The sequence below is a fragment of the Heteronotia binoei genome, chromosome 18 (assembly GCF_032191835.1).
Source record: "Heteronotia binoei isolate CCM8104 ecotype False Entrance Well chromosome 18, APGP_CSIRO_Hbin_v1, whole genome shotgun sequence".
NCBI classification, from domain to species: Eukaryota; Metazoa; Chordata; class Lepidosauria; order Squamata; family Gekkonidae; genus Heteronotia; species Heteronotia binoei.
In genome coordinates this window covers 20,914,882-20,939,535 of record NC_083240.1, presented here as the reverse complement: position 1 = coordinate 20,939,535, position 24,654 = coordinate 20,914,882, and the positions used below count along the sequence as shown (strand labels likewise).

At 45.5% G+C, this 24,654-nt stretch overlaps 1 protein-coding gene across 5 annotated transcripts in view; it reads right to left on the bottom strand.

Annotated features, from left to right (window-relative positions):
• KCNAB2 (potassium voltage-gated channel subfamily A regulatory beta subunit 2) overlaps window positions 1-24,654 on the bottom strand; it is a 129,851-nt gene that overhangs the window by 37,354 nt on the left and 67,843 nt on the right. For 2 of the 5 annotated variants that reach the window (XM_060258799.1, XM_060258798.1), the window contains exon 2: window positions 11,211-11,449. The exons of the other annotated variants lie outside the window; for them this stretch is intronic. In XM_060258799.1, the coding sequence (XP_060114782.1) occupies window positions 11,211-11,449 (239 nt within the window). The remainder of the gene's footprint in view (window positions 1-11,210; window positions 11,450-24,654) is intronic. 5 annotated transcript variants of the gene reach the window in all.

Here is a 24,654-nt window from a genome sequence, read left to right as displayed (position 1 = left end):
ATCCCATCATCTGCCAGTGGCATCTGCCAAAGCATCCTTTAAATACTATTGCCGAGATGAAAGGAAGAAAAGGCTGTACCTTAAACATTTCCTTGTCCAGTTGCAGCAGTCTGCATTTTGCAGTGAAAAGCAACTGATTTAAATAAATTTAATACTTTACAGTATTTAAATCAACAAAATGGCAGTGCTGGGTGCACAAAAGGCACCAAATGGAGAGATCTGAATTTAGTCCCCTGGAACAGTTTCTAGAATCACCAGTACCAAGTGGCTGTGCTTCTCTTGGATTACATCACCTCAGGTTGTAGGTGTGTGGTTTGTGTGTGTGTGTGTGGGGGGGTGGGGGTGGAGTTGAATGTTTGAATGCTCCTTTCAGCTCCTTGTCTCTAGAAAAGATGTGTGTTGTGGAAAAAACAGGGCCAGTATCCTTGACCCTGACATGCTAATTTTCAGCATGAGAGAGTTTTATCAGGCAGAGGAACACTCAAATGTGCATCTTTTCTCTCCTAGACTTATACCTCAAAGTGATACTGTCTAGGAAAATTGTTAGTACTGGATTCTACAAACAGTATCAACAAGCCCTTCATTCCACAGAGGGGGGAAACAATAGGACAATTGGATTATCACTTACAATGTAAACTCCCAAGAGATGTTGGGGTCACTATTCTGCATATTCCGGGATTGTGGTATTATGCTGCACCAGCCTGCACACTGAATGCTCGTGTGCTGGGAAGGAACCAAGAGGTGCAGAATAGTGCAAAAAACCTTGTTGAGATTCTTTTGTGGTTAAAACAATTTTATTTGGTAACATATGGTAACAAATTATATTTCATACAACATTAATAACTTCTTTTATCTATCCCATATATTACTTTCTACCCACCCCTCCCCCTGTTACTTGACCCCCACCAGTGTTATTTATTTAAAAACCCTCTAATATTTAAAGGTACCCTTAACTAATAAAAACAGAAATTAATATTCTTCTTTTTTCTAAGACTTAGTCATTATCAAAAATTGTCCAATGTCTTTTTATTTTCCACTCTTTTTCTACATATCTTCTGAACTTTTTCCACTCCATCTTAAAAACTTCTAAATCATAGTCTCTTAAAGTTCTTGTTAATTTGTCCATTTCACTCCACATCATCTTTTACAATCCAATCCCATTTCTCTGGTATTTTTTCTTGCTTCCACAACTGCGCATATAATGTCCTAGCAGCTGAAAGCAAGTACCAAATGATAGTTCTATCTTCTTTTGGAAATTTTTCTATTTGTAATCCCAGCAGAAAAGTCTCTGCAACTTTCTTAAATTCATATCCCAAGATCTTAGAAATTTCTTGTTGAATCATCTGCCAATACTTTTTTGCTCTTTCACAAGTCCACCACACATGGTAGAAAGAACCTTCATGTTTTTTACATTTCCAACATCTATCTGGCATCTTGTTGTTCATCTTTGCCAATTTTTAGGAGTCATATACAATCTATACATCATTTTAAAACAGTTCTCTTTAATGCATCGAAAGCTTTATAGAATTCTTCCACAAATATTCCCAAGTTTCCATCTGTATTTCTTTATTTACATTAATTGCCCACTTAATCATTTGAGATTTCACTACTTCATCCTCCGTAGACCATTTTAAAAGTAATGTATATATTTTTGAAATTAATTTTTCATTGTCTCCAAGCAGAACTTTTTCCATTTCTGTTTGTTTTCTTATTCCTTCAGTTTTGATATCATTATCCATTAAACTCTTTATTTGTTGCATTTGAAACCAATCATATTTATTATTCAGCTCTTCAGCTGTTTTCAATTCTATTTTCCCACTTTGTATTTTTAATAGTTGATTATATGACAACTACTTTTCAAAAACCTTGTTGAGATTCTGAACCACTTTGTTCATCAAGCTTCCTCATGGTGTTACGAGAGCTGTGCTGCAAACGGTTCTCCTCTGTCTTCGCTAAGCTTCGACAAAATACCCAAATCATCCAACTGTGCTCAGTACTGTGCAGTCCAAAAAAGCAGCAGTTCTCATCAGATCTCGTTCCCAGCCCTGCTGCTGGGGACTGAACCTAGAACAAGCATTCTCTAATGTCCCATGCAGAATTGTGAGTTAGGGATATATAGTGAGGTGGGAATATGTATTATGTTTAGAGCTCCTTAGAGGAAAGGTGGTGGGGAAAATGTGACAGAATTGCTTTGCACGTAAATCACAGGGTTGGAATCCAGCCAGTTTTTTCTGCTGGTGAACAAGGAAGGTGAGGTCTACTTTAAACATCTCAAAGGGCTATGCTGGGGTTTATACGACTGGCATGGGCAAAAGCTGTATGAGACAGGGGATTTAATGAGGAGAATGGAGCAAGACTGGGTGAAAAAGCTGGCTGGATCCAACCCAAAGGGTCCCTCACTAGTGAGAAGTGGTCTGGTTCACTCCCAGAGACCTCCTCAAAGGGTCTTTTTTTTTAAAAAAAATCACAGAATGTTCTGCTATTGAAAACATTATTGCTTGCTTCCCTTAAGTGAACTGCTAGGAAGTCATCATGTGCCCAAGAAATATGAGTGTGAGTTTGACACTTGAAGGCAACAGCTGTGGGTAAATGTAAGCAAAAGACAACAAGGGGAAATACAAAGAGAACATGGGTTAGCAAAATGAACGCTTGTGCATCGGGACGTGGCTTCCTGCTGCTCACGGCCGCATTCCCTTGCCATGTGCAACGCCCACGCAAGGGTGAATTAGCACATGGAGACTGGCTCCTACAAGCGGCTGGCCAAGCTCTGCCTTCTGGGCATGAGCCGCCAAAGAGAGTTTATTCTGGCAAGGCGGTTCTTCTCTAAGGAGGCCTAAAAGAGATTGGGGAGGGGGGGAGGAAAATGGACCCCTTCTCTCACCCCTCCAAATCCTTGAGCCCCTGGAACAACGATCCACTAAATTGGCATCTCCTGCTCCAAAAGCCTATGCAAACGTTTCCTAATTCATCAATGTCTACAGCAAATGTGCAGCCAAATGCTGACGTGCTCCATTTCCACCTAAGCATGTTATGAAGTGGGAAGAGGCCGAAAGGATCGGCACATTCGGTTTTAAGAAGATTAAGGCTCCTCTTGATGGATTGGGCCAAGGGGTCCATTTAGTCCAGCATCCTGCTAACAATGGTAGCCGGCCAGCCGCTTCTGAGAAGTACACAGGCGCAGTGAGAACACAGATAACCTTACCATAGTGTATGTTTGCTGTATCTGACCTCTTAACACGGAGGTTTCCATTTAGTGTTTCTGCTTTGCTGTTTGTTAAGACACTTCCTCTCATAGGAAACTGACACTCTGGTTGAAAGAAGGAGAGAAGACCACAGTGGGAAGGTTAGGGAATTCATATGTGTGTGTGTGTGTGTGTGTGTGTGCGTATTTAAAAAGCAGCACTACTGCAGAGAATGATTTTGCTGGCAGAAATTTTGCTGCTGATTTTGCTGCCTAGGAGGAGGACCAGCAGAAGTGTCTCAGAGCTTGCAAGAGCTGTGTCTCCCTGTTACTCATGGAAGTTTGCCTGCCCACCTCTATGGGTGCAAGGCTTCTTTGATGGGGTACCTGGATTCCCTGATGTTCCCTGCTTTGGGCATGGTGCACTGAATCGCTGTCGGATATCCTCTAGATAACTGGCTCAAGATCTGCTATGCATTTGAACTTTGATATCTGAGGTCATTAATGCAGAAAAGTCACAACTGCACCTCAAGCAAATCTTGAGAGAGAAACGTCTGGGATTGCTAAAGCCCACAGGCAGCATCCACAGGGCAGCTGTCGGAAGGCTGACAGATGGGTGGCCGACGCACGCTGGGGCTGCCATAATCCATGCTGACCTTTCCGCCTGTCCATCTGGCAGCCATAGCAAATGTGGGAAGGCTGGCAGCCGGATGTCAACATCACGAGGTAGGTGCATCTTCCCAGGGCCATGCTAAACGAAAGAAGTAGGACGGCCAGGGGAATCCCACTTTGTGCTTCCTCTTGGTACCACTTGCAACATTCTTTGCTCCAAAATATTCAGTTCTGGCCCGGTTCACATGTGCACATGCACCTCTTGATTTCCAGTCATCAAATGTGTGTGTACAGACTCCATTGAAAAACACTTCAGAGTTGAAAAAAAAAAAGTGCAATGATGGGAAAGGCTTCTAGGAGGACTGGCTACAACTCAGAACTGCAGATACACTTAAGGTTGCTTCCACATGGAGCTCCTGACTTGCCTTCCTGAACTGGTACTTTTGTGAGAGGGCTCCCAGACAACATCACCTTCTTGTCATCCCCCTTCTGGGTTTTCCCTGGGTCTCCACACCTTTTTTTGCAAACCTGCTTTGGTGCGACGTTTCCTAAGAGATCAGACCCAATGTGGATTTGTTGGAAGTGTAGGAGGAAAGATAGGGGTTTCCATAGCTTCTTGACCACAACAAACGCCATTCCTTTCCCCTTTGCTGGCAGGCTTTTCTTTTTTAAAGGCTGGATTAAGAAACAAACATCAACACTTGCTATTTACAGTGTTAGGGCACTACAGCAATATGCAAAATACTAATTTAAAAAAACCCTAAAGAGCCTGCCAGAGGTGGGGGGGGGCATGATGGGAATGAAAAAAGAATCATCCTGTGTGGCCCGGTTCTGGCCCGGTTCACGTGTGTGAATCATCCTGCTCATCACACAATCATTCACAGATATTCATCCTGTGTGAATCATCCTGCTCTGCCCTGCTGCAAACAAAAAGCCATTTGCAGCGGTAATGAGATCAAACGGGGAACTGCCCCCCCCCCACCTTCAGAAGCAATCTTAGTGAAACCCCTACGTTCTCCGCAATATATTCGGTGAGCTGTCCATACAATGGGAAATGTATATCCTCTCGGCTTGGATGCTGAATGGCTGATGCTAGTTCTTTTTCTTAAATAACAGAGCTGTCCCACTATTTCTGATCCCAGCCTCCCCAAAGCCTGCACGTAACTATTGTTTCATAGTCTTATTTTATCCTTTTGCCTCAAGCTGCTTACTGCTAAACCAGTGTAATCCAGTTTAGTGTCTGATTGAAGGGTACACAGTTCAACTTGGGGGGAAACCCTGGAAAACAAAAACATCCATTCTGCTGAGACACGGTGGAGAATCCCACCCGCCCCATCTCATTTGCTAGGCAGGCTAATGGTCGATCGTTGGCTAGTATCCTCAAGAAGTTCAGGCAAGCTGTCCCCCAGAGAGGCTGAGAGTCCAACCAGCATGCACTTACAAATGCCACCAGCTTGTGCAGATGTTGGCACTGACACTTCTTGGGCTTTATTTACAGACACACATCTATATCTACCACAGTTCATTGCAAAAGTCTGAAGTTCAGCTTTCCTAAATGCAAAAGGAGGAAGATCAAAGATGTGGGTCTTTATCTCGCATTGGGAAAGGTGAGTGGGGAGCTACAGACATGGGCACCTTTGCACCAGATTTGGTATGTTTACACAAATGGGATCCCTCAGATCTGTTCTACTGGCAGCTGAGTTCTCTCCAGGGCAAGGAGCTTTGCAGTGCTAGAGCAGCTCCTTGTGCCAAAAGACAGAGCCACCAAGCACTGACCACTCCACCAACTATGGTCAATTAGGGTCTATCAAACCAGGATCTGAAACCATAGTTTGAAGGTGGATTGTTAACCGCAGCTAGTTGCAATTGTGATTTTGCATGAGGTATGAAGGCAGAAACCCTGAATTGACTCTGGGTTGGCCTATACCTTTGTTTTTATTCAGATTATACATTTTTGATGTCAACACTTCCTAGACACTCAAACATGGACACTGAGAGAAGAAAATCACTGATTTTCCATTCCTTTCCTGGCTGCCTCACCTAGCAATGAAAAATGGCTAGGATACTGGTAAAAGAATTTGCTCTTCTTGCAAGAAGGGTCACATTCAGTGCCAGAGATCTACAGTTAAGGCGTTCAACCAAAGGTGCTGGAAAAGATCTTTATCTGAGACCTTTGCAACCAGCCTCCTGTCTGGGTGCACAATCGTGAGCTACACGTATGGTATTAAAAAAAAAACGTAGTTCCCTGTGCAAGCAACCAGTTGTTTTTAGGCATGCTCATAACACAGGCCAAATAATTTTGATCCAGCTACATCTAATGCAGAGAAACAGAATCATACACCTTAGCAGAGGCTGCTTGGAAAAAAGCATGCCCAGACCAGTGACTCATACAGAGATGCAAAGGGCCTCCTTCTCTAAGGATGTTAATTTTGCATCTTGGGCACTGGGGAAGGTACCAGTGATCCCAGATAATAGAAATCAGGAGACTCCGGACATTGATGGAAGGGCCCCTTTGAATTCTTCTCTTCACCCATCTTAGCTCTTCTCTTGCCCCTATAGCTCCACCCCATCACAGTGAAAGTGAATCTGAACCCCCTTTGTTTAAGAAATAACGACCTGAGCCTCTTGAAAGTTTTTTTTCGGGGGGGGGGGGGCACTGTTTTGGATGCTCTCAGCAGACTTCTAGTTCCCAGCCCAATTCCACAAACCAGAGAAATTAATAATATATAAGCCCTTATTAGGAGTCCGTAATCCAACACTATTCTAAACATCTTTCGATCCGTCAAAACTAATAAACAGAATCACTTGAAATATTCATGGTCCCTCTGTGCCAGGCTTCGGAAAGGAATGCAATATTAATGGCGAGCCAGCTGCTTTTGTCCTCGGAGCTGGTCTACAGGCTCGGTGGGGCACTCTTCTCCAAAGGTGCAGATGAAATCACTGATATGAACGTACAGGATCTGGTCCCTTCCTGAAGAACCCCTCCCTCCCTGACGCTAACATCTCAGGGTGGGAGGGACAGGCTTTGAAATCTGAGCAACAAGGGGAGAGGTTGGCATTTTGGTTTCCTGGCCTCATTAAGGATCCTGTTGTCAGGAAGCGGCTGGAAGGGTAGGGGAGAACAATGACATGTTAAAGGTTGTAACATGGACTTTGTTGAGAAGGAAGGGCAGAATCAGGTGCAGGAGGGCCCGACTCAGATGGGGTTTGGAGCATGAGAGGCCTGGGAGTTAAACCTCTATCCCCTACTGTGCATGCTGTTCTCTTGACCTGACATAGCCAAATATGCACACACATGTACGAGTACAGGTATATTTCCCTGACAGGGTCAACGTTTATAAAAATATTTCGAAGCCTGTCTTTCTCTCAGCATGGCAGGGACCTGAGGCAGCTAGCAGCATGCAGATACAAAAGAAGAAAATATTTAGGTCAACAGCATCATGAAACCCACACAAACACACCCACACGGTATACAGTCTACAAAACCATAGCTTTACAATGGGACCAACCAATCCATTCTGAATACCTCTCACAAAGTGAGAGCCTTCCTGAACTTCTGGAGGCTGTGCTAGAGAAGCCTGGGACAGGAAAAATCCTGGGCATGGGATGAGTACGCTTGGGATCCGTGGGGTCATTTCAGGTCAAGAAGGCTTCAACATCCCCTTCCTTAGTGCTGTGGCTGAAATCCCATTGGTCCCCCATATGCCTGAGCTTTATTTTTAAAAACAAACTGGGAACTCCATTCCTGGACTTCTCTTTGAGCCCAATGAAGAGCCAGAAGGGCAATGACAAGCACAATTGATATCAAGTTTCCATGGCTTTGATGAGTATGCTGAGAATTCAAAGTGGGAGGAAAACTGGAGAAAGGATGACTGTTGATTGACAGAGGCCAAGCAACAGAGGAGAAGCTGCAGTATGGAGAAGAAAATGGAAGTCTTCCCCACCAGATATGCATATACGCTTGGGAGTTCTCAAAACACCAAGGTTTGAGACTCCAACAGTCCATTCTTCTTGCCTATTAGAAACTGTAAAATTTATTTTTACAAAAAGGAATGAAATAAGCATGTGAAAATTGAAATGCAGAGTAATAAGTGCGTGTTGGTGCAAAATTCAACCCCAACTGCTCACAAGGCCTAAGAAGATACCCTTGTGGCTCACTTGTCCTTTCTCAGAAGGGCATGTAAACCTTCAGAAACTGGAATGCAGTGTGGGGACAGACTCACCTTGCAGCACTCCACAGTTCTATGGCACAGCACATGTCCAATTCCACCAAAGGGCAAATAGCATCTTCTAGGGGTTCAGAAGAATGTCAGTGGGAGAGGGGGGATCAAACCCTTTCTCCCCCCCAGATCTCAATACCTGGGGACTGAGTTCCGAGTGTGGAACTTTCAGCTCACATCAAATCGACAGGTCCCAGGGAGGGTGGAAGGACAAAATAATGTCTCGGTGAGTCCTAAAATGCCCTGGCCTGGATGGCTCATCCTAACCCAAGCTCAGATCCTGGAAGCTAAGCAGATTCAGCCCTGGTTTGTACTTGGGAGATCATCAAGGAAATCCAGGGTTGTGATGCAGAGGTAGACAATGCAAATCATCTCTCTTTGCATATTGCCTTGAAAACCCTATTCGCTCGCCATAAGTTAGCGGCAACTTGATGGGAGAAACGGCCCTAAAATACACACAAAGCTTAGCAAGAAGGTTTCATACATGTTTGTAGGCTGCGAAGAAATGGATGTGATTCTTTGCTTCCATATGTGGAACCCAACCTGGGTTTTGTTTGCTCAACCCATCTGGGGGCTCTCCACCCCAAGCCCCAATGGCTAACATAGAGCTTGCCTTGCTTACCAAGATCTCTGATCCTGACATGGGGAAAGGGAAGCTGCCCTGGTGAGAAAGAGCCTTTGTCTTGGAATGTTAATAAGCAAGGTGGCAGTGCTGTGCCCGTTCTGTTTAAAGATCCTATTGTTCTGCCCACTAAACATTCAACAGAGTCAGTTTGGCAGAAAGATGGAAGAGGTAATTGAACCACTGGCTCTTGAGACATGGAGACGATTCTTCCTCCCTTGCAAACAATGAACATTTCCACCCCCATCAGTGAATTTCCAAAGATGTGCCTGGACACAATGAAGGCTTGTAAATCAAGAAATTATTGGGTAGGCTTTGGATTCCACCCTCCACCACATACCTGTATGATGGTGCTGTGCTAAATGGACACCTTCTTGAGGGACCCATGCAGTTTTGTGACCTGCATCATCCTTATTGTGCAACTCTCGGTGCCTATTTGCAAGTGTAGATTCAAACCAAAGGCAGGGGTCGGGGGAGAGATGCAAGTTGTCAAACATGAATCCAATTTGGCTAGAAGGGAGGTAAATTGGAAAAGCCTGGCTTTTGCTTAGGGAAGTTTTGATAAGCCCTGTGAGCTTTTGTCTTACTCTAGTAACAGCAATTTAGTGGGTTTCCTTGTCATTTTATCTTAGTCAAAAAATTGGGCATTGTTTCTGCAAAGGAATCAATAGAACAAAAAGGGTGAACACAAAAATCAACTCCCCAACCAATCTTCTGGTTTCTGAACACTGAACAGGCCTTGCCTATGCACCTTCAAGCATACCCACAGGGCCCTTCTAAGCACAGGGGCACCCTTCTAAGCTCGTCAGAGCCAATGGGTGTTAAAGAATATATATCTCTGCCTAAAACAGCACTGCTAGGCCTCCGTAGGAGTTAGACGTTTGCATTTTTTGAAGCAAACAAATATGTAAACAAACAAAAAACCTTGACTGCGATGGCTAAATCAGCTGTGATGCAGAAGAGCACTCATTAGGACCTCTTGCGGTTTTTTAGCAATGGGTGGAAGAAATAGGAGCCATTATGAAAGGGAGGGGAGGTATTTAGCTCTTTCATGGCTTGTCCTTTTCCCAGTGAAAATTACCACTCCACACATTCTGGAGCAACTGTACAGCTTTTCCCATGGGGCAAAAAGCAACAACAGGAGGAGATGTGGATTTACACAGAGGAAAGTGGTGCTCAGAACATATGAAGCTGCCTTAAACTGAATCAGACCCTTGGTCCATCAAAGTCAGTATTGTCTTCTCAGACTGGCAGCGGCTCTACAGGGTCTCACGCTGAGGTTTTTCACACTTATTTGCCTGGACCCTTTTTTGGAGATACCAGGGATTGAACCTGGGACCTTCTGCTTCCCAAGCAAATGCTCTACCACTGCGCCACCGTCCCTCCCCTAAGAGTTAATCCCTCCAAAGGGAAGCCTCCCCCCCACACATTTCCAGGAAATACAATGCCCTGTTTCTATGGAGCACCAAAGCACATCTCCTTTTTAGGTGCCAGTCCCATAGCTGTGATAGGGAGCCCCATGGTGCAGAGTGTTAAAACTGCAGTACTGCAGTCCTAAGCTCTGCTCACGACCTGAATTCGATCCCAGCAGAAGCTGGTTTCAGGTAGCCGGCTCAGGTTGACTCAGCCTTCCATCCTTCTGAGGTCGGTAAAATGAGTACCCAGCTTGCTGGGGGGAAAGTGTAGATGACTGGAGAAGGCCATGCCAAAGCACCCTGTAAAAAATCTGCCATGAAAATGTGAAAGCAACGTCACCCCAGAGTAGGAAAGGACTGGTGCTTGCACAGGGAACCTTTCCTTCTTTCCTTTTCCCATAGCTGTGAGCAGCTGTTCTACTGCTGGAAGAACATTTCAATGAGCCAGCCATGTTGGCAGAATCCACTGCATGGCTCTTTCACCACACAGAATCCTAGTTAGGAGACCATGTTTAATGGTGATCCTCTCTCAGGAAGAGAGCCATACTTCAGCTGCAAGTACAAGCCTGCCATCTAGTGGCATTTGGGCAGACACACACATTGGATATGATGCAAAAATACATCGCCTTATTGCCTCTGCTGTTTAGTTTAACGAAACGATCAAGAGCAGACGGGCTATTATAGTTTTTTGGTTTACATTTTCAAAGCAGTAATTCAGCTACTCCCCCTGCAACTGGGATGGCTCAGGTTAGACTGATCTCATCAGATCTCAAAAGCCAAGAAGGGTCAGCCATGATTTACACCAGGATGGGAGACCTCCAAAGAAGCCCTGAGTTGCTACACAGCAGGCAATGGCAAACCACATTTTGAAAGTTCCCATAATTTGGCTGCAACTTGACAGCTCTTTCCCCCACCAATTTAGCAACCATTGTGCTCTTGCTGTGTAGCAAAGGCTCTGGGAAGCTGTCTGCCTGGCCTCTGTAACTGGACCAGCTTCGGGGGAAAGAAGCATTTGCGCTGTCAGCATTTAAAACTTTAGAAGAAGATGCAGAACATGCTTTGCTTGCAAGATTTACAAGAGAAAATGCCAACCCAGCCACTGAACCAACATCTCGTGGCTTTCTAAAAAAACACCACCATGAGAAAGTTCGATTTCTTACCTATATCTCATTCCTGTCTTCTGAGCTGTACATTCCTCCAGTGTCAGCCCGTGCATCCGGAGGAACTCTTCCCGGGTGCGGGCCTGAGCGGCCACCCGGACCTCCCGCAGCCGCTGCAGCTCCACCACATCGGTCTGCCGGACCTCGTGCAGCCCCCAGTCGGAGTGGTACTTACTGGCTACGCTCCGGAGGCTGGGGCTGTACGTCATGGACAGCATCATGCTGCCCGACGGGGTGATCTGTGGATTTCCCAGAAGTTAAAGGAGCTGACCTCAAGACACAGAACTGATGACCTGTCCAATAGGGCTGCCCGGAAGGGTCAGACTCTCTGCTGCCAACTTAAAAAAATCTGGACCTGGACTGTTCCTCTCCTGCTCAGACACTGAACTTCACTGGGAAGCACACAGCTATGGCATGATCTTTGACTGGCTGGTCTCAGTCAGCAATGGAGCAGTGCAAGCTTTGGAGCAACCCAAAGATTACCGTCAGTTCAAGTGGGAAAACAAGCTGCCTCCAGGGCCTGGATGGAAGCAGGCCACTTGCGTGCACAAATGGAGCTGTGCGTCAATTGATTCAAGACAGGGCTTTCGATGCCAAACCTCCCCATGTGCAGTCCACTTGAACTTTCCCGGCCATGGATTAAAAAATTAAATTAAACTAATTCCATTCTCGCAGGAACAACTAAAGAGAAATGCGGAAGCTGTTTCTCGGGGGGGGGGGGGGGAGGGGGATGAGGGAGGAAAGGTAAATCAGAATTCAGAAGAAACCGAATCCAAAAGGATAAAATGAGTGGGACCTCTTGCACATGGTTTCTCTCTCTTTGTGTGTATATGTCCCTAGAAGTCATGGTTGACTTCTGGCGACCCCTAGTGGGCCTTGGATGTTCAGAGAAGTGGCTTGCTATTGCCTACTCCTGTGTCCTGGCCCTGGTATTCCTTGAAGGTCTACCATTCAAGTATTTCCCAGGATTAGTGCTGCTCAGCTTCTGAGAATGGGCTTGCCTGGCCTATCCAGATCAGGGCAGAGTGGGACCTCTTAAATAAGTGAGACTAACATACTGGAGGGAGGGACGGTGGCAAGGTATAGCCTATTCTCATCAGATCTTGGAAGCTAAGCAGGGTCGGTGCTTGGTTGGGATATAACCAAGGGAGGTTCTGCAGAGGAAGGAAATGGCAAACCACCTCAGCTGAATCACTGGCCTTGAAAGCCCCTTGCTGGGAGCTAAATGGGGCTTTTTTTGTAGCAGAAACTCCTTTGCATATTAGGCCACACACCCCTGATGTAGCCAATCCTCCTGGAGCTTACAGAAGGCCCTGTAAGCTCTTGGAGAGCTGGCTATATTAGGGGTGTGTGGCCTAATATGCAAAGGAATTCCTGTTACAAAAAAAAAAAAGCCTTGCATTTAAGTATGTATAAATCTATTAGAAGTTTGCATGGATATAAAAGGGATAATGTTGAGGTTCTTTGAAAGTGCATTTGCGAGTCTACATGACACAGTAAATGTGAAACTGAGGCAAGTAGAGAAGAGGTGAGTAAATGGGAACAGTGCCTGCATGACATTGCCCTCCACCCAAGGAGAAGAGTTCTGATGGAACTCTGTAGTGCAGTGTTGGAAGGACCTAGGTTCAATTCCCCACATTACCATGAAGCTCCCCTGGTGACCTTACTCAATCTGACCCACTTCACAGTTGTTGTGAGGATAAAATGAGGCAGAAAATACGTGTGCTGCTCTGAACAACTTGGAGGAAGGGTGGGAAGAATATCTAGATAAGAGAGGATATGCGTGTGCAGCTGAGAACTTCCTGTCTTTATGGTAATGATTTAGGAGAAATATATGCCACCTCCCCATAACTGCTCCAGGTGATTCACAACTAAAGTGATAAAATAGAGACAAATCAATGAAAAGAAACTGAGCAGGAAAGCAAGTCAATATGTCATCAGGGCATGAAAAAAGAAAGGATTCTCCCAACAAGTGGGTGTGAATCTTGAATCTGGAGTTAGGAAAGAAAGGGAGAATAAAACAAAGGAACCTAAAAGGGAAGGTGTGAAGGTGTCACACTGGGAGGTTTGACCCTCTTCCCTCCGCTCTGTCAACGGGCTACAGAGCAGATCCTAAACCTTTTATTTATTTAGAATACTTATACGCTGCCGCTCCAGAGCGCTGCTCAAGGCAATGTGAGAGCCAGCTTGGTGTGCAGGAATGAGTTGGGAAAACTTTACTCATATCACCAGGCCCGTAGCCAGAAAATTTTAGGTGGGGGGGCCTAGGGAATAAAATTTTAGGTGGAGAGGCCCTGGGGCTCAAAGAGACGCCACAGGTGAGCGGCCACAGCAGTGAGGGCGGTGAGAGCGGCTGCGAGAGCAGGGGAGTGAGAGCAGCGGGGGCAGTGGGGAGAGCAGGGCTGCGAGAGTGGGGACGGGAAGTGCAGCGGAGGCAGCGGGGAGAGTGGGGCGGTGAAAGCAACAGCATGGTGGCGAGAGCAGGGTCGGGAAGAACAGCGAGGGCAGTGGGGAGGTGAGAGCAATAGTGGTGGTGGGGAGAGTGGGGATGGCAAGAGCAACAGCGGGCCGGGGAGAGCGGGGTCAGGAAGAGTAGCGGGGACAGTGAGAGCAATGGCGGCATCGCAGAGTGGAGCGGGGAGAGCAGCAGCGGCAGGGAGAGTGGGGACAGCAAGAGCAGCATTGTTGTCGGGGTGAGTGGGGATGGCGAGAGCGGGGCAGTAAAAGGAGGGGCCATACAGGTGGAAGTGGGGTTTGGGTGGAGCAGCCTGGCCCCTGGGCTCCTCCCGTAGCTACAGGCCTGCATATCGCAGATCCTGTTTGCCATCTATTAATGCCAGAACCCCATGCTGCTGTCAGAGATACAAGAACAGCAACTGCTAGAAAAGGTTGCTAATTTTGCCATGGTGGAGTTGAGGGACAGAGCTGGTCCTGCTTTGCTCCCCATGGATGTGCCCAGATCCATAACTCTGGGTAACTTCAAAGCTTGCCGTACCCCTTTTGAAGTGAGAAACACCTCGACTCACGTGCAACTGCTTGTTCCGAGCTGGATAACAAACGGAAGATTTTAAAAGACGACACTTAACAACACCGAATCAACCACTTCAATCCTACAGTACGCAGGTATCAAAGAAGAACCACACAGCGAACGAGAAAGGAAGATTGGGTTTAAAAGCAAGAGGGGTAGAGTCATCAACAAAACCATAAGAATGAGAAGAGGAGCCAGCACCAGAACTGAAAGAAGTGGAGCCAGGACAAGAACAGAAATGAGAAAAGATACATCCTTAGCTAGACAGACTATGGATTTATACTAATATGCTTTCCTGCTGCAACAAATCTCAGGGCAATGGTCTGCGAGGATTCTGAATGGTTTCTAAATGTGAGCTGGTCAATATATGAAGCCCTCTTAATGGGTGAAATTTGTCCAGATTGAATCACAACTGGCATTCTCCCCAGATCAAAATTGAGCATAAGATTTTAGGAACAAAAACTAACAAAACTAAAGGGTGGCTCTTCTCTCACTGTGCCCCACATAGGAGCAACCGGGACTAAGCTGGACTAGGAGGAACCTTTAGTCTTATTTAGCAATTTAGTTGGGCAGAGATGCCCTACCCCCTGCAGCTCCTATGCCTCCAGTTTTGATTCAGAAAAGTACCATGCTCCAGATTTCCCACATGGGAATGGGGGAGAGAGAGGGGTGGGGACAGTAGAGAAATCAGGGGTCTAGGTAAGGAAGGCTGGGGAAAATTTCACATTTTGATTTGCAGTACCAGCCAGATTTTAGGCAGTGGGACTCCAGACATAAATGTGATCCAATTGGATACCATTCAGAAAGTTTCCTGGTAGTGAGGTTCTTGGGCTCCCTCTGGCTTTTCTGTAACCACTCTGGCCCAAACTACACATGACATCAGAGCATCCTGTGGGTTAGACCTGAAAGTATCTTGTAGGTAAGTGTCAAAATCAGAAACTTATTATATTAGTTTTGCAAAGATAAAGAGGCTCTATCTGTAACTTTGTTCATTGTCAGCACACACAAACCAGATAGACTCTGCTGCATCATACGCCTTGAGCACTCTACTAACCCAAATAATCCTTTACAACCTTAACTTTCATCACAAATAGCATGGGGTGGGTCTATATAATGGGGGCCTGGATGTTCCACTTCCTTTCCTTCTTCTTATTGTAACTGTTATGATCATGCTGAAGCCAGCGGCCAATTTTGAAATCCCTGGCTTTATTTTTGATGAGTTATGTTTCCCACAATCAACCTTAGTTCCCAGTGCAAATAGCACACTGGGGCTTCTGCCCTGATTCCCTTCATTTTTGGCACTGCAATTCCCGTCATCATCATCCTGAACTTGGAGGCCACTTTTCAGATGCTTATTTTATTTTCTGATGAGTTGTGCCTGCTGGAGACGAGCATAAACCCAGGGACGGGGTGGGGGTTTCTGGTCATTACTTGGGCCAGGATTGTCTGATTCCTTCCATGCCTGGCATGGTAACTCCCAGGGTCATCTTGAAGGTGGTGGCCAATTTTGACTCTCTTTTATGATGAGTTATGCATGCCACAGATGGACCCTTTTATTACAGATCCTGCTCCCACTGCGTTGTATTCTGCTTATGTAATACTATTGGCTGGATTGTTTAACATATCATGTCTTGTGCATTTTGCTTTGTTTCAAATTTCTGTATTCCCAGTTTGATCACGTTGCTTGTGGCACATCCTATTGATTGCATTGATTTACGCTGTGCAATCTGCCTTGAATCTCGGTGAGAAAGTAAAATGAGGAATAAGTAAATGCACAGGGGGATTCCAGAAGCAATCGTCACTATCTTACTGCTGCATAGAGGATGTCTGCTCACTGCTCTGGGAATTTGTAATATGTATTGTAATAAAAAATGCCTCCAGTTTTGATTCAGAAAAGTACCATGCTCCAGATTTCCCACACAACTTTTTTTTTTTAATGCACCCTCAGTCTTAAATGGCAAGCCCCGGAGGACTGTGCTGTTTTCTGCCCTGAGCAGAAACATTTTGCTCCCCTTCGGAGGCTGACATTTCAATTTGAGCCAGTGACAGTTCTTCGAGACCTTGCTAGCGCAGACTTGTCAAACTGATGCTACCAAAGAGGTCTTAGTCTCTGAAAATTGAAGTGTGCCAAGCTTAGCACTGCCTGGAAATCCTCCTGCCTCCCAACCTGGAAACTGTCCAAATGTGGATGGGCTTCCTGTGGATTACTCCGCGGGAAGGGCACTCCGTCCATGATCAGAGGCACTGCCTTTGTGCAGCTGTATTGCTCTCCACAATTATTCAGGCCCAATGCATATGACAACCAACTTAAACAACCCACTGACCATTACCCTCTTGCTTTTCAACCAGTAGGCATGGTTTAGATTAGGGCCAGGAAGAACTGGGTTCAAATCCCCACTGTGAGCAGCCACTCTCTCTCAGTCTGATGTATTTATGGGATGCTGAGAAGATGGATGTGTAGGGGGAGATCATGTAAGCTACCCTGTGCTCTTTAGAGGAAGGTGTGGCTAAAACTCTAACAAAAAGAACCTGCAAAATGTCAGAGAGCATGAGGCACACCTGTAAGGCACCTGTCCAAAGCCTCCTGAGACCAGGAGAGGACTGCCCATGTCCTTAAGCCCCTCCCCACTGTCTGGGTCTCCGTGCTGCCCTGAAAGAGGGAAGGCGAACAGCCTCTCTGCAGCAGACTGCTGCATTCTCGCTTCGGAGCCAACGTTTTTTAGATGAAGCAGTCTCCTGTGGCTCAGACCCAGAGCTACCAATTTTCCTTTCAGTTCAGCTTGTGCAAATAAACCTTACTCTGTGTGCACTGGAAGCATCCGCTGGCCCAGAGGATGCATGGCTGGGACTCCTTGCAGGCTGTTCCCAGCTTGGTTGTGGAGGGGAGGGGGCACGCTTTAGGTCCCCATGGAAGTGGGGAGAAATACATATTGTTTCAACAAATTCAGTAGCTGAGAAGGAGGGCAGCAGCTGCTGCCTCTGTTGGATGACCCAGAGCTCAGTGGAAGAGCACATGTGTGCGGTATGCCTGAGGTTCCTGGCGGAATCTCCGGTCAAAGGATTCCAGGCTGGCCCCAACCTGGATAGCCCAGGTAAGCCTGATCTCATCTTGGAAGCTAAGCAGGGCCAACCCTGGCAAGTGCTTCAATGGGAGACCTCCTCGGAATACCAGGGCCGGGATGCAGAGGCAGACTGTCTCAAGCCACTTCTCTGAACATCCTCCATGCCCCAGTACGGGGTTGCCAGAAGTTGCCATGACTACCAGGCATGCACACACACACACACACACACACACACACACACACCCCTCCAGGATTCCAGGCAGGTGTTGGGAAAGTCCTTTTATTGCCTAAGACCCTGGAGGCAGTCAGAGAGGATAATCCTGAGCTAGATGGATCAGTGGTCTGATGGTACAAAGCAGCTTCCTACACAAGCATGTTCTTCCCTGCACAGGCAGGATCTTTATGGTACCAGAAATGTGCAGGCCATTAGATGCAAAGGATCATGGAGGGGTTTATTTAGCCACTAATGTTGACTAAACGCCGCATCATGCCTGTTGCTTCCCAAAGCCCATTTAAGAGTAGACTCTCCTTCCCTTCTAAAAAGCACTTCACTAATTTGAATGTGGTTTTGCAATGCTGCCCAATGTTACTTATTCACTCTGTTTATACCCCTGCCTTTCTTCCCACCTCCATAGGGACCCAGCAGGTTACACAATTCTCTGCTCCTCCATTTTATTCCCTCACAACAGCCCTAGGAGGTACGTTAGACTGAGGGTCTGTGACTGGCCCAAGGTCACCCAGTGAGCTTCCACAGCACAGCAGGAATTCGAACCTGGGTCCTGTCAGCACTAACCACTACACTATACCTGCTCTTTGCACCTTCTCCTAGAATAAAGGAATTGGTAGTTTCGTGGTATTTCAACTCCTGCTTGCATGTGTTTTTTGAGGCTGTCGAAAATATTCTGGATCAGTTCCTTCCATTCATTTGAACTGAATGGAGGGAAACTGAGGGGGAGTAATGTTTCAGCAATTGGCAATGGCAGGGGAGATCAGGACAGATTCCAGAAGCCATATTACTGTGTCCCTAAATTCTAGCAATCCATAATACTTTTTTCCCCTGGGGGAGTTACTGACATCTTGTTTTTGTAAAATAGCGCTTAATTTTTATTCATAATCATGGCATTACTTCTCAAGTAGCAGATTATAAAAGTGCTTTGGGGAAATATAGCAAGATTGCTCCCCCCCAAAAAACAGTACTCTTCCCTTAACTAAACTTCCCATCAGTTTTCTGCCCTGCTTCTTTGCTCCTGGAGAGCCAGCTGTCCGTGTGCTAATTTTATAGCACTTGGCCTTTGCAGGACCCAGTCGAGTGTGCTGGTGATGCATTCCTTGCCCATCACAACATAAAACGGCTCAAAAATCAATACCCATTAGACTGCAAGAGGAATGGAGAATCCCCACAAGGATTCATTTCAATGCACTGCGCTGAAATCCTTGCATTTAGGACAATAATGAAGGCAGCTCTTGTCACCAGATGCTTGCCATGAATGCAAAAGAGTTAGTGGGTGGCTTTTAAGAAGATGGGTGGGTCACACAGACACTGGAAACTGAATCCGCTTCCTCTGTCGGTCTCTTGGGCCAGGAGGCAAGAGAGCTCAGGATCCCAAGCCCTGGGTGTCTTTCCCAGAATTTTGAAATATGATCCCAGGGAAGGGATTACAGCCAATCACATGAGTCCTTCCAAACAACACATAACTGGCCCCATACATGGCTAGCATTCTGGGCTGATGTCCCAAACAGTCCACCATTTCCTTAAGATAGGGCCTCAGATAGGTGAAATATGGTCTTTTTCTGAATCGGAGGCCAAGTCCAAGAACTTTCCATCTTCAGAGCAGCTCAGCCTTGTGCCTCTGTATGAGTCACTGATCAGTTTCAGCCTGCAAGACTCCACTTAAGTATTGCTACCAAAGCATTAGATCGTGGAAGCACATTTTTTTCTGAGTTAAATCTGGATGCTATTTTTGCGTCCAAAGTGGGTTACTTTGAACATGAAAACATGAAAATTACTTGTCAAAGAAGCCTCCCTACACCCAGTGTTTCTTGCAAGAATCATTGATTTGGTGCGCCTCCTGATTAGAGGAAGCAAAACTCATAGCCATGACAAACACAAAAATGGAACGGATAGCCTCCTTTGAAGCAGTGCAATTCTTGAGCATCTCTTTATCAAAAGTGACAGAGCAGATCTAACTAACTATGTCTGATGCTGAAATGTGGCAGAATTATCTGTCTCCTGGGAAGACCAATTGGAAAAAAACTCTGGCAGAACATTAGATCATACAGAGATACAATGAGCAACCTCATCTGTGGGTGGGCATTCTAGGCTGATGCCTGTATTTACCAGGTTTTGTTCTCTTGCAGAACACATTGGGGGAATTACCTGCAAGCCTGTGTTCATAATGGGAACCACTTTGGCGGAAATTGCTGGAGATGGAATTCAAATTAAGGATGCAGGGATGACCTGCCAAGTTTGATTTCTGATGTCAATATTATATGCAATTTAATTTCCTTCAGGATTATGATTGCACATGCCGCTCAAGGGGGAAAATATCAATGTACCAAGATGTGCAACATCTGAAACATGCCACTAAGAACACACTATCATCCCCAGGGCGGACCCTGCCACTTGGCAAACTAGGCGATTGCCTAGGGTGCCGACCTTCAGGGGGTGCTCAATTGGGCACCCCCATGTGACTTGGTGATGTTATTAGTGCAGGGGTGGGGGAGGCAGAAGTTAGCCTTGCCTAGGGTGCCAGACAGTGTAGGGCCAGCCCTGACCAACCCATTTCTGCCATGAATCTGAGGTCGTATCTTCACTAAAACCCCTTGTCAGCTACACCTTTGCTCTTTGCAGCTTTTGAATGAGGACTAAACAATGGCCCTTTAATTTAATTTTTTAAAATATTTGTATCTCACATTCTTGAGCATATTTGATCCTGAGATAGCTTCCGATGGTGACAATTAAAACAAGAAAATAAGAAAACAAAGGATGAAATACCAGCACATAACAATGCAACCTGTAATTGGACCAGAGGCATTCTGTTGGAAAACCCACAGCAGTAAAATTAAGTTAGCCAATAAGAAAGAATGTAAGGACTGGTGGAAGAAAGCACTCAGGCAAACAGTAAAGTCAACCAACCAAACTTCACACAGTAAACAGGATAATTGAAAGAAAAACTATTGTCGTATAGCTGAAGAAGCTTGGGCCAGGCAAACTGCAGTGGGCAAGGAGATCCACAATCAAGGTGTCACAACAGAAAAGCCTTGTCTTTGCAGGCTACACCTGTCTTATTTATAAGGATGGGTCCTCTTTGCCTAGCTGATCTGAACTGATGGGGAGGGGAAGAATGATCACAAAGCTTTCCAAAACCGGCAGGTGGATGCCAAATCATTGTGCTATCATGGAAGGAAGATGAAACAAACTGACATTTTCAGAGGGAAAGGTGTGTTTGTGGGGTTACACATGCTTAAGCCAGGCAGAGACTGCAAAAACAACCAGAAAAATGATGGGTTTATCCGGATATCTGACTCTAGTGAAATACTCCATAGAAGAAATGGGGGAAATTCTGCTGGTCAGAAAAACCATCTTGTTACTTCACAACATGAGGTCCATCTAGCTCAGCATAGGCCAACTCTGGGAAGCTCACCACATGGCCTTCTGTTGTTGTTCTTAAGCTTAACCCTCTAATATTCAGATATACTGCTACTGAATACAGAAGTTCTATCTACAAATTAAAAAAAAATATTCTGGGACTCCTGGGAGAGCCCCACTGGATCAAACGTGGAGTCCAGCTTGCCTTCTTCCTAGTAGCAACCAGCCTCATACATCTGGAAAGCCCACATGCAAGGTGACAACAATTCCTTGTTTGTCCTCAGCAGGTGGTAATCAAATATACTGCTTCTGACATGGGTGCTCTTATGCTTCTGGCCAACAGCTGATGGCAGCTCTCTCTTCCATGAATCTGCAGTTCTTTTGAATCTGCAAATTTGGAGATGGGTTTTCTGGCTCAGTGGTAAAGCTTCCACTTCGCATGCAGAAGGTCCCAGGTTTAATTTCCAGCATCTTCATGTAAAATTATCTAATAGTAGGCAATATGAAAGTTCTTTGGTTAAGGCCCTGCTGAGCTGCTGCCAGTCCAAGTAGACAATACTGACCTGGATGGGCTAATGGTCTGATTCAGTATATGGCAGCTTCATGTGTTTTTCCAAGACCTCTCAGCCAGAAGCCAAACACATATATCATAGCAAATTCTATACAAGTCTATGTGGCACTGGGCACATAGTATTTTCCAACCCCTGTAAAGGGGGAGAGAGATGAGAAGGAATCCACGCAGACTGCTCAGGGGTATTACATGGCTCAGGTAAGCTGAAGAACAAAAACACAATTTAGGATGGAGACATCTTATTGACTCATATAATACAGACAGAGAGATCATCCAAAATCCAGGAAAATAAAAATGATTTTGTCTGCTATCTTAAAGTTCAACAAGTTTGGGCCAGGTAAATCACAATAAGGGATGGCTTCCAGCCATTCAAAACAATGCCTTCGACAACATATTGAATGCCAAGAACATTAGCATGTTAGTGGGGTGGGAAGACTTGTGAAAATTCAAAGGGGTGCCTTTTAATTTACAGTTGACTTCCCTGTAAGCATCTCTGTTCACACAGAGCACTCACCCAGTCTACTCACTAATGTTATGCCACTCATGAGTAAAAAAAAACACCTGGAATACACAAAGTGACTCCTTCATAAGGAAGAAGAGAGGAAAGAAACAGAGAGAAGGCACAATGGCCAAGATCATGGAAGCTCAAGGAGCAACTTTGTTCATCTGGTTGATGTGTGTGAGTGTTTTTCCTCCTTGGTAGGTATGCTGCTTGTTTACCATAGGCATTGCATCAGTAGCATGTGGCAAGGTCTCTGCACCACTGGTGTGCACCACAAATCATGGCTAGTCCCACCCACCATTTCCAGCTGATTTTTCTTTTTGGCTGCTGGAAGAAAGATTTGTTTCACCAGAGGTTGTTTTGTAGAAAAATAGGTGGTGGAGCTCATCCAGGGATTGTTATGAAGTTTCACCTACTATTCAATGGACAAGGTGGGAAGGAGGAGGTGGAACTCACAGAAAGGTTCAGGAGTTGCACTTCTGTGAGCTCCCACTGAATCTGAGGCCTGGGTTTCACTCAGCCAGCAGATCACACAGAGATTGATGGATTTCCCAAGCTGAATTAGAAACCAAGGGGTGTGGGCTACTTGGGTATTACTATCTCTATCCTTGCTCTCGTAGCAGAAAGCTTTCTGATGCACCACTGACTGAAGCAGCTATGTTACACCCAAGCTCACAGCCCTTTCTTTCTCTTTTGGAACTCTGCCAGTTCAGGGCTACAAGATCTTCCAAGAAGAATGGAGATCAAAAGTCCTAGGCATATGTACAATCCTGATAGGAAGAAGGGGCTTTTATAACCCTATAGTGTGCATACTCACACACTCTCCCCTTTCTCCTAGTCTTTTTCGGTGGCCAGCTTTTCCATACCAGCTCAAATGAGCCGCCATAAATACTCCATTCTGCACCACTTTTCAAAGAGAGAAGAGGATTAAGAATGTACATTTCTCATGTGACTTCCCTGTTTCTGAGCATGAAAAAAAAAATATGGTTGAACGCACTCCTGTCATTTGATGATTCCCAGCCAACTTGTCTCTGATGAAAAAGAACTGTGTTCAAATTTGTGCCAGAAGAGACTGCTTTCCAGGCAGTGATTAGACTGCAAAGTTTCATTTGTATACATGCTTGATGGATGAACATGCTAGCGCAAATCAGCCCTTGCAAACTGGAGGGGATCCTTAGAACAAATCTGGGCACAATAAATACATGAATGTAGCAGTTCCCACATTGTGGGCAGAGTCACAGAGTTTTGCTATAAGGAAGCAATAACTTGAGGCTTCTGAGGACCTGGCCAGCCCACTCATAGTTGCCCACTGCATTTCTCTGTGAATCACTGTTCTGTCCTTGCCTAATAGGTCAGTGATCTTTTAAAAAAATATATCAAGATTAAATCTTAATTTGGCACCATAAGAAGATATACATAATAAAAAGAATATACGTAACAGGTACAAGACCGACAGGTCTACCTGAACCATTAAAACCACATGGAATGATGAGCTCTGTTTCTCATACTTTAGTGCAAGATCCATTCTCTGCACAACGCTCACTAAAGGCGGGCATAGTAGAGATTTATAAAATTATGCATAGGATGGAAAGAGTTGACAAAGAGGAATTTTTCTCCCTCTCCCCAAATCCTAGGACTTTAGGGCATCCAATGAACTGATGGGCAGCAGGTTCAGGACAGACAAAAGGAAATACTACTTTACACAAAGTGATTCAAATGTGGAAGTTGCTGCCAGAGGATGTAGTGATGGCCAAAGGCATAAATGGCCACAGGGGGGTTAGATGGATTAATGGAGGATATCTATGGCTACTAGTCATGGTGACTGAGGGCAACCTCCAGGTTCAGAGGCACTAATCCTCTGAATTCCAGAGCCAGGAGGCAACATCAGGGGAAGGCCTTGACCTCTATGCCCTGCTGTTGCCTGACCAGAGAAACTGGCTGGCCACTGTGTGAGACAGGATGCTGGACTAGATGGACCACTGGTCTAATCCAGCAAAGCTTTTCTTATGTTCTTAAAATTATTATAATCTGGAAATATATCTTTTTTGCTGGTAGGCTGTCACTTTCACCAGTGTGTAGGTCTCTTTCACTTAGGAACCTATAGATTGGGACACACAGGTGGGCTGGAGAGTCCCTTCTGATGAGTTGCAAGCCACTTTACGCTACATTGTATTTTTCTGCCTTTTGGAAGAACCTACTACTCATGTGCATGCACAAAGAATAAGGGGATCCCTGCTACTCAAAGCAAGAAAACGTGCGTAGGCTGACTCTCTTAACAGACAAATTAAGACCTTCCTATTACCTTCCACCTCTCTTTGCACATGTGCAACAAGAGCACCAGGATGGTGAGGGAAGGTCTTAACCCTAGCTCCCCCTCTTCCTGTCACATGATTCTGATGTCATGGGCTCATTGGAAAGGTTGAAAGCTATACTGCATTATGTGATGGATAATCCTGATAATCTCTTCACTTGCTTCCAGCCTGTTGTATCTCTGCATGAGTCACTGCTCTATGTTCACTTTGAAGCAGGAGGAAAACTCAGGTTGGTGATCAAACTAAAGAACCAGCCCCAGCTTTAACACACCTCTTTGGTGCATGAGGGGCTTCACAGGAGAGCATAAGAGCTATAGTCTTTGCAGCTGCCTACAGCAAAGAATTATGCTTGGAATCTTCCAAATGGCCTCATTTCTGTT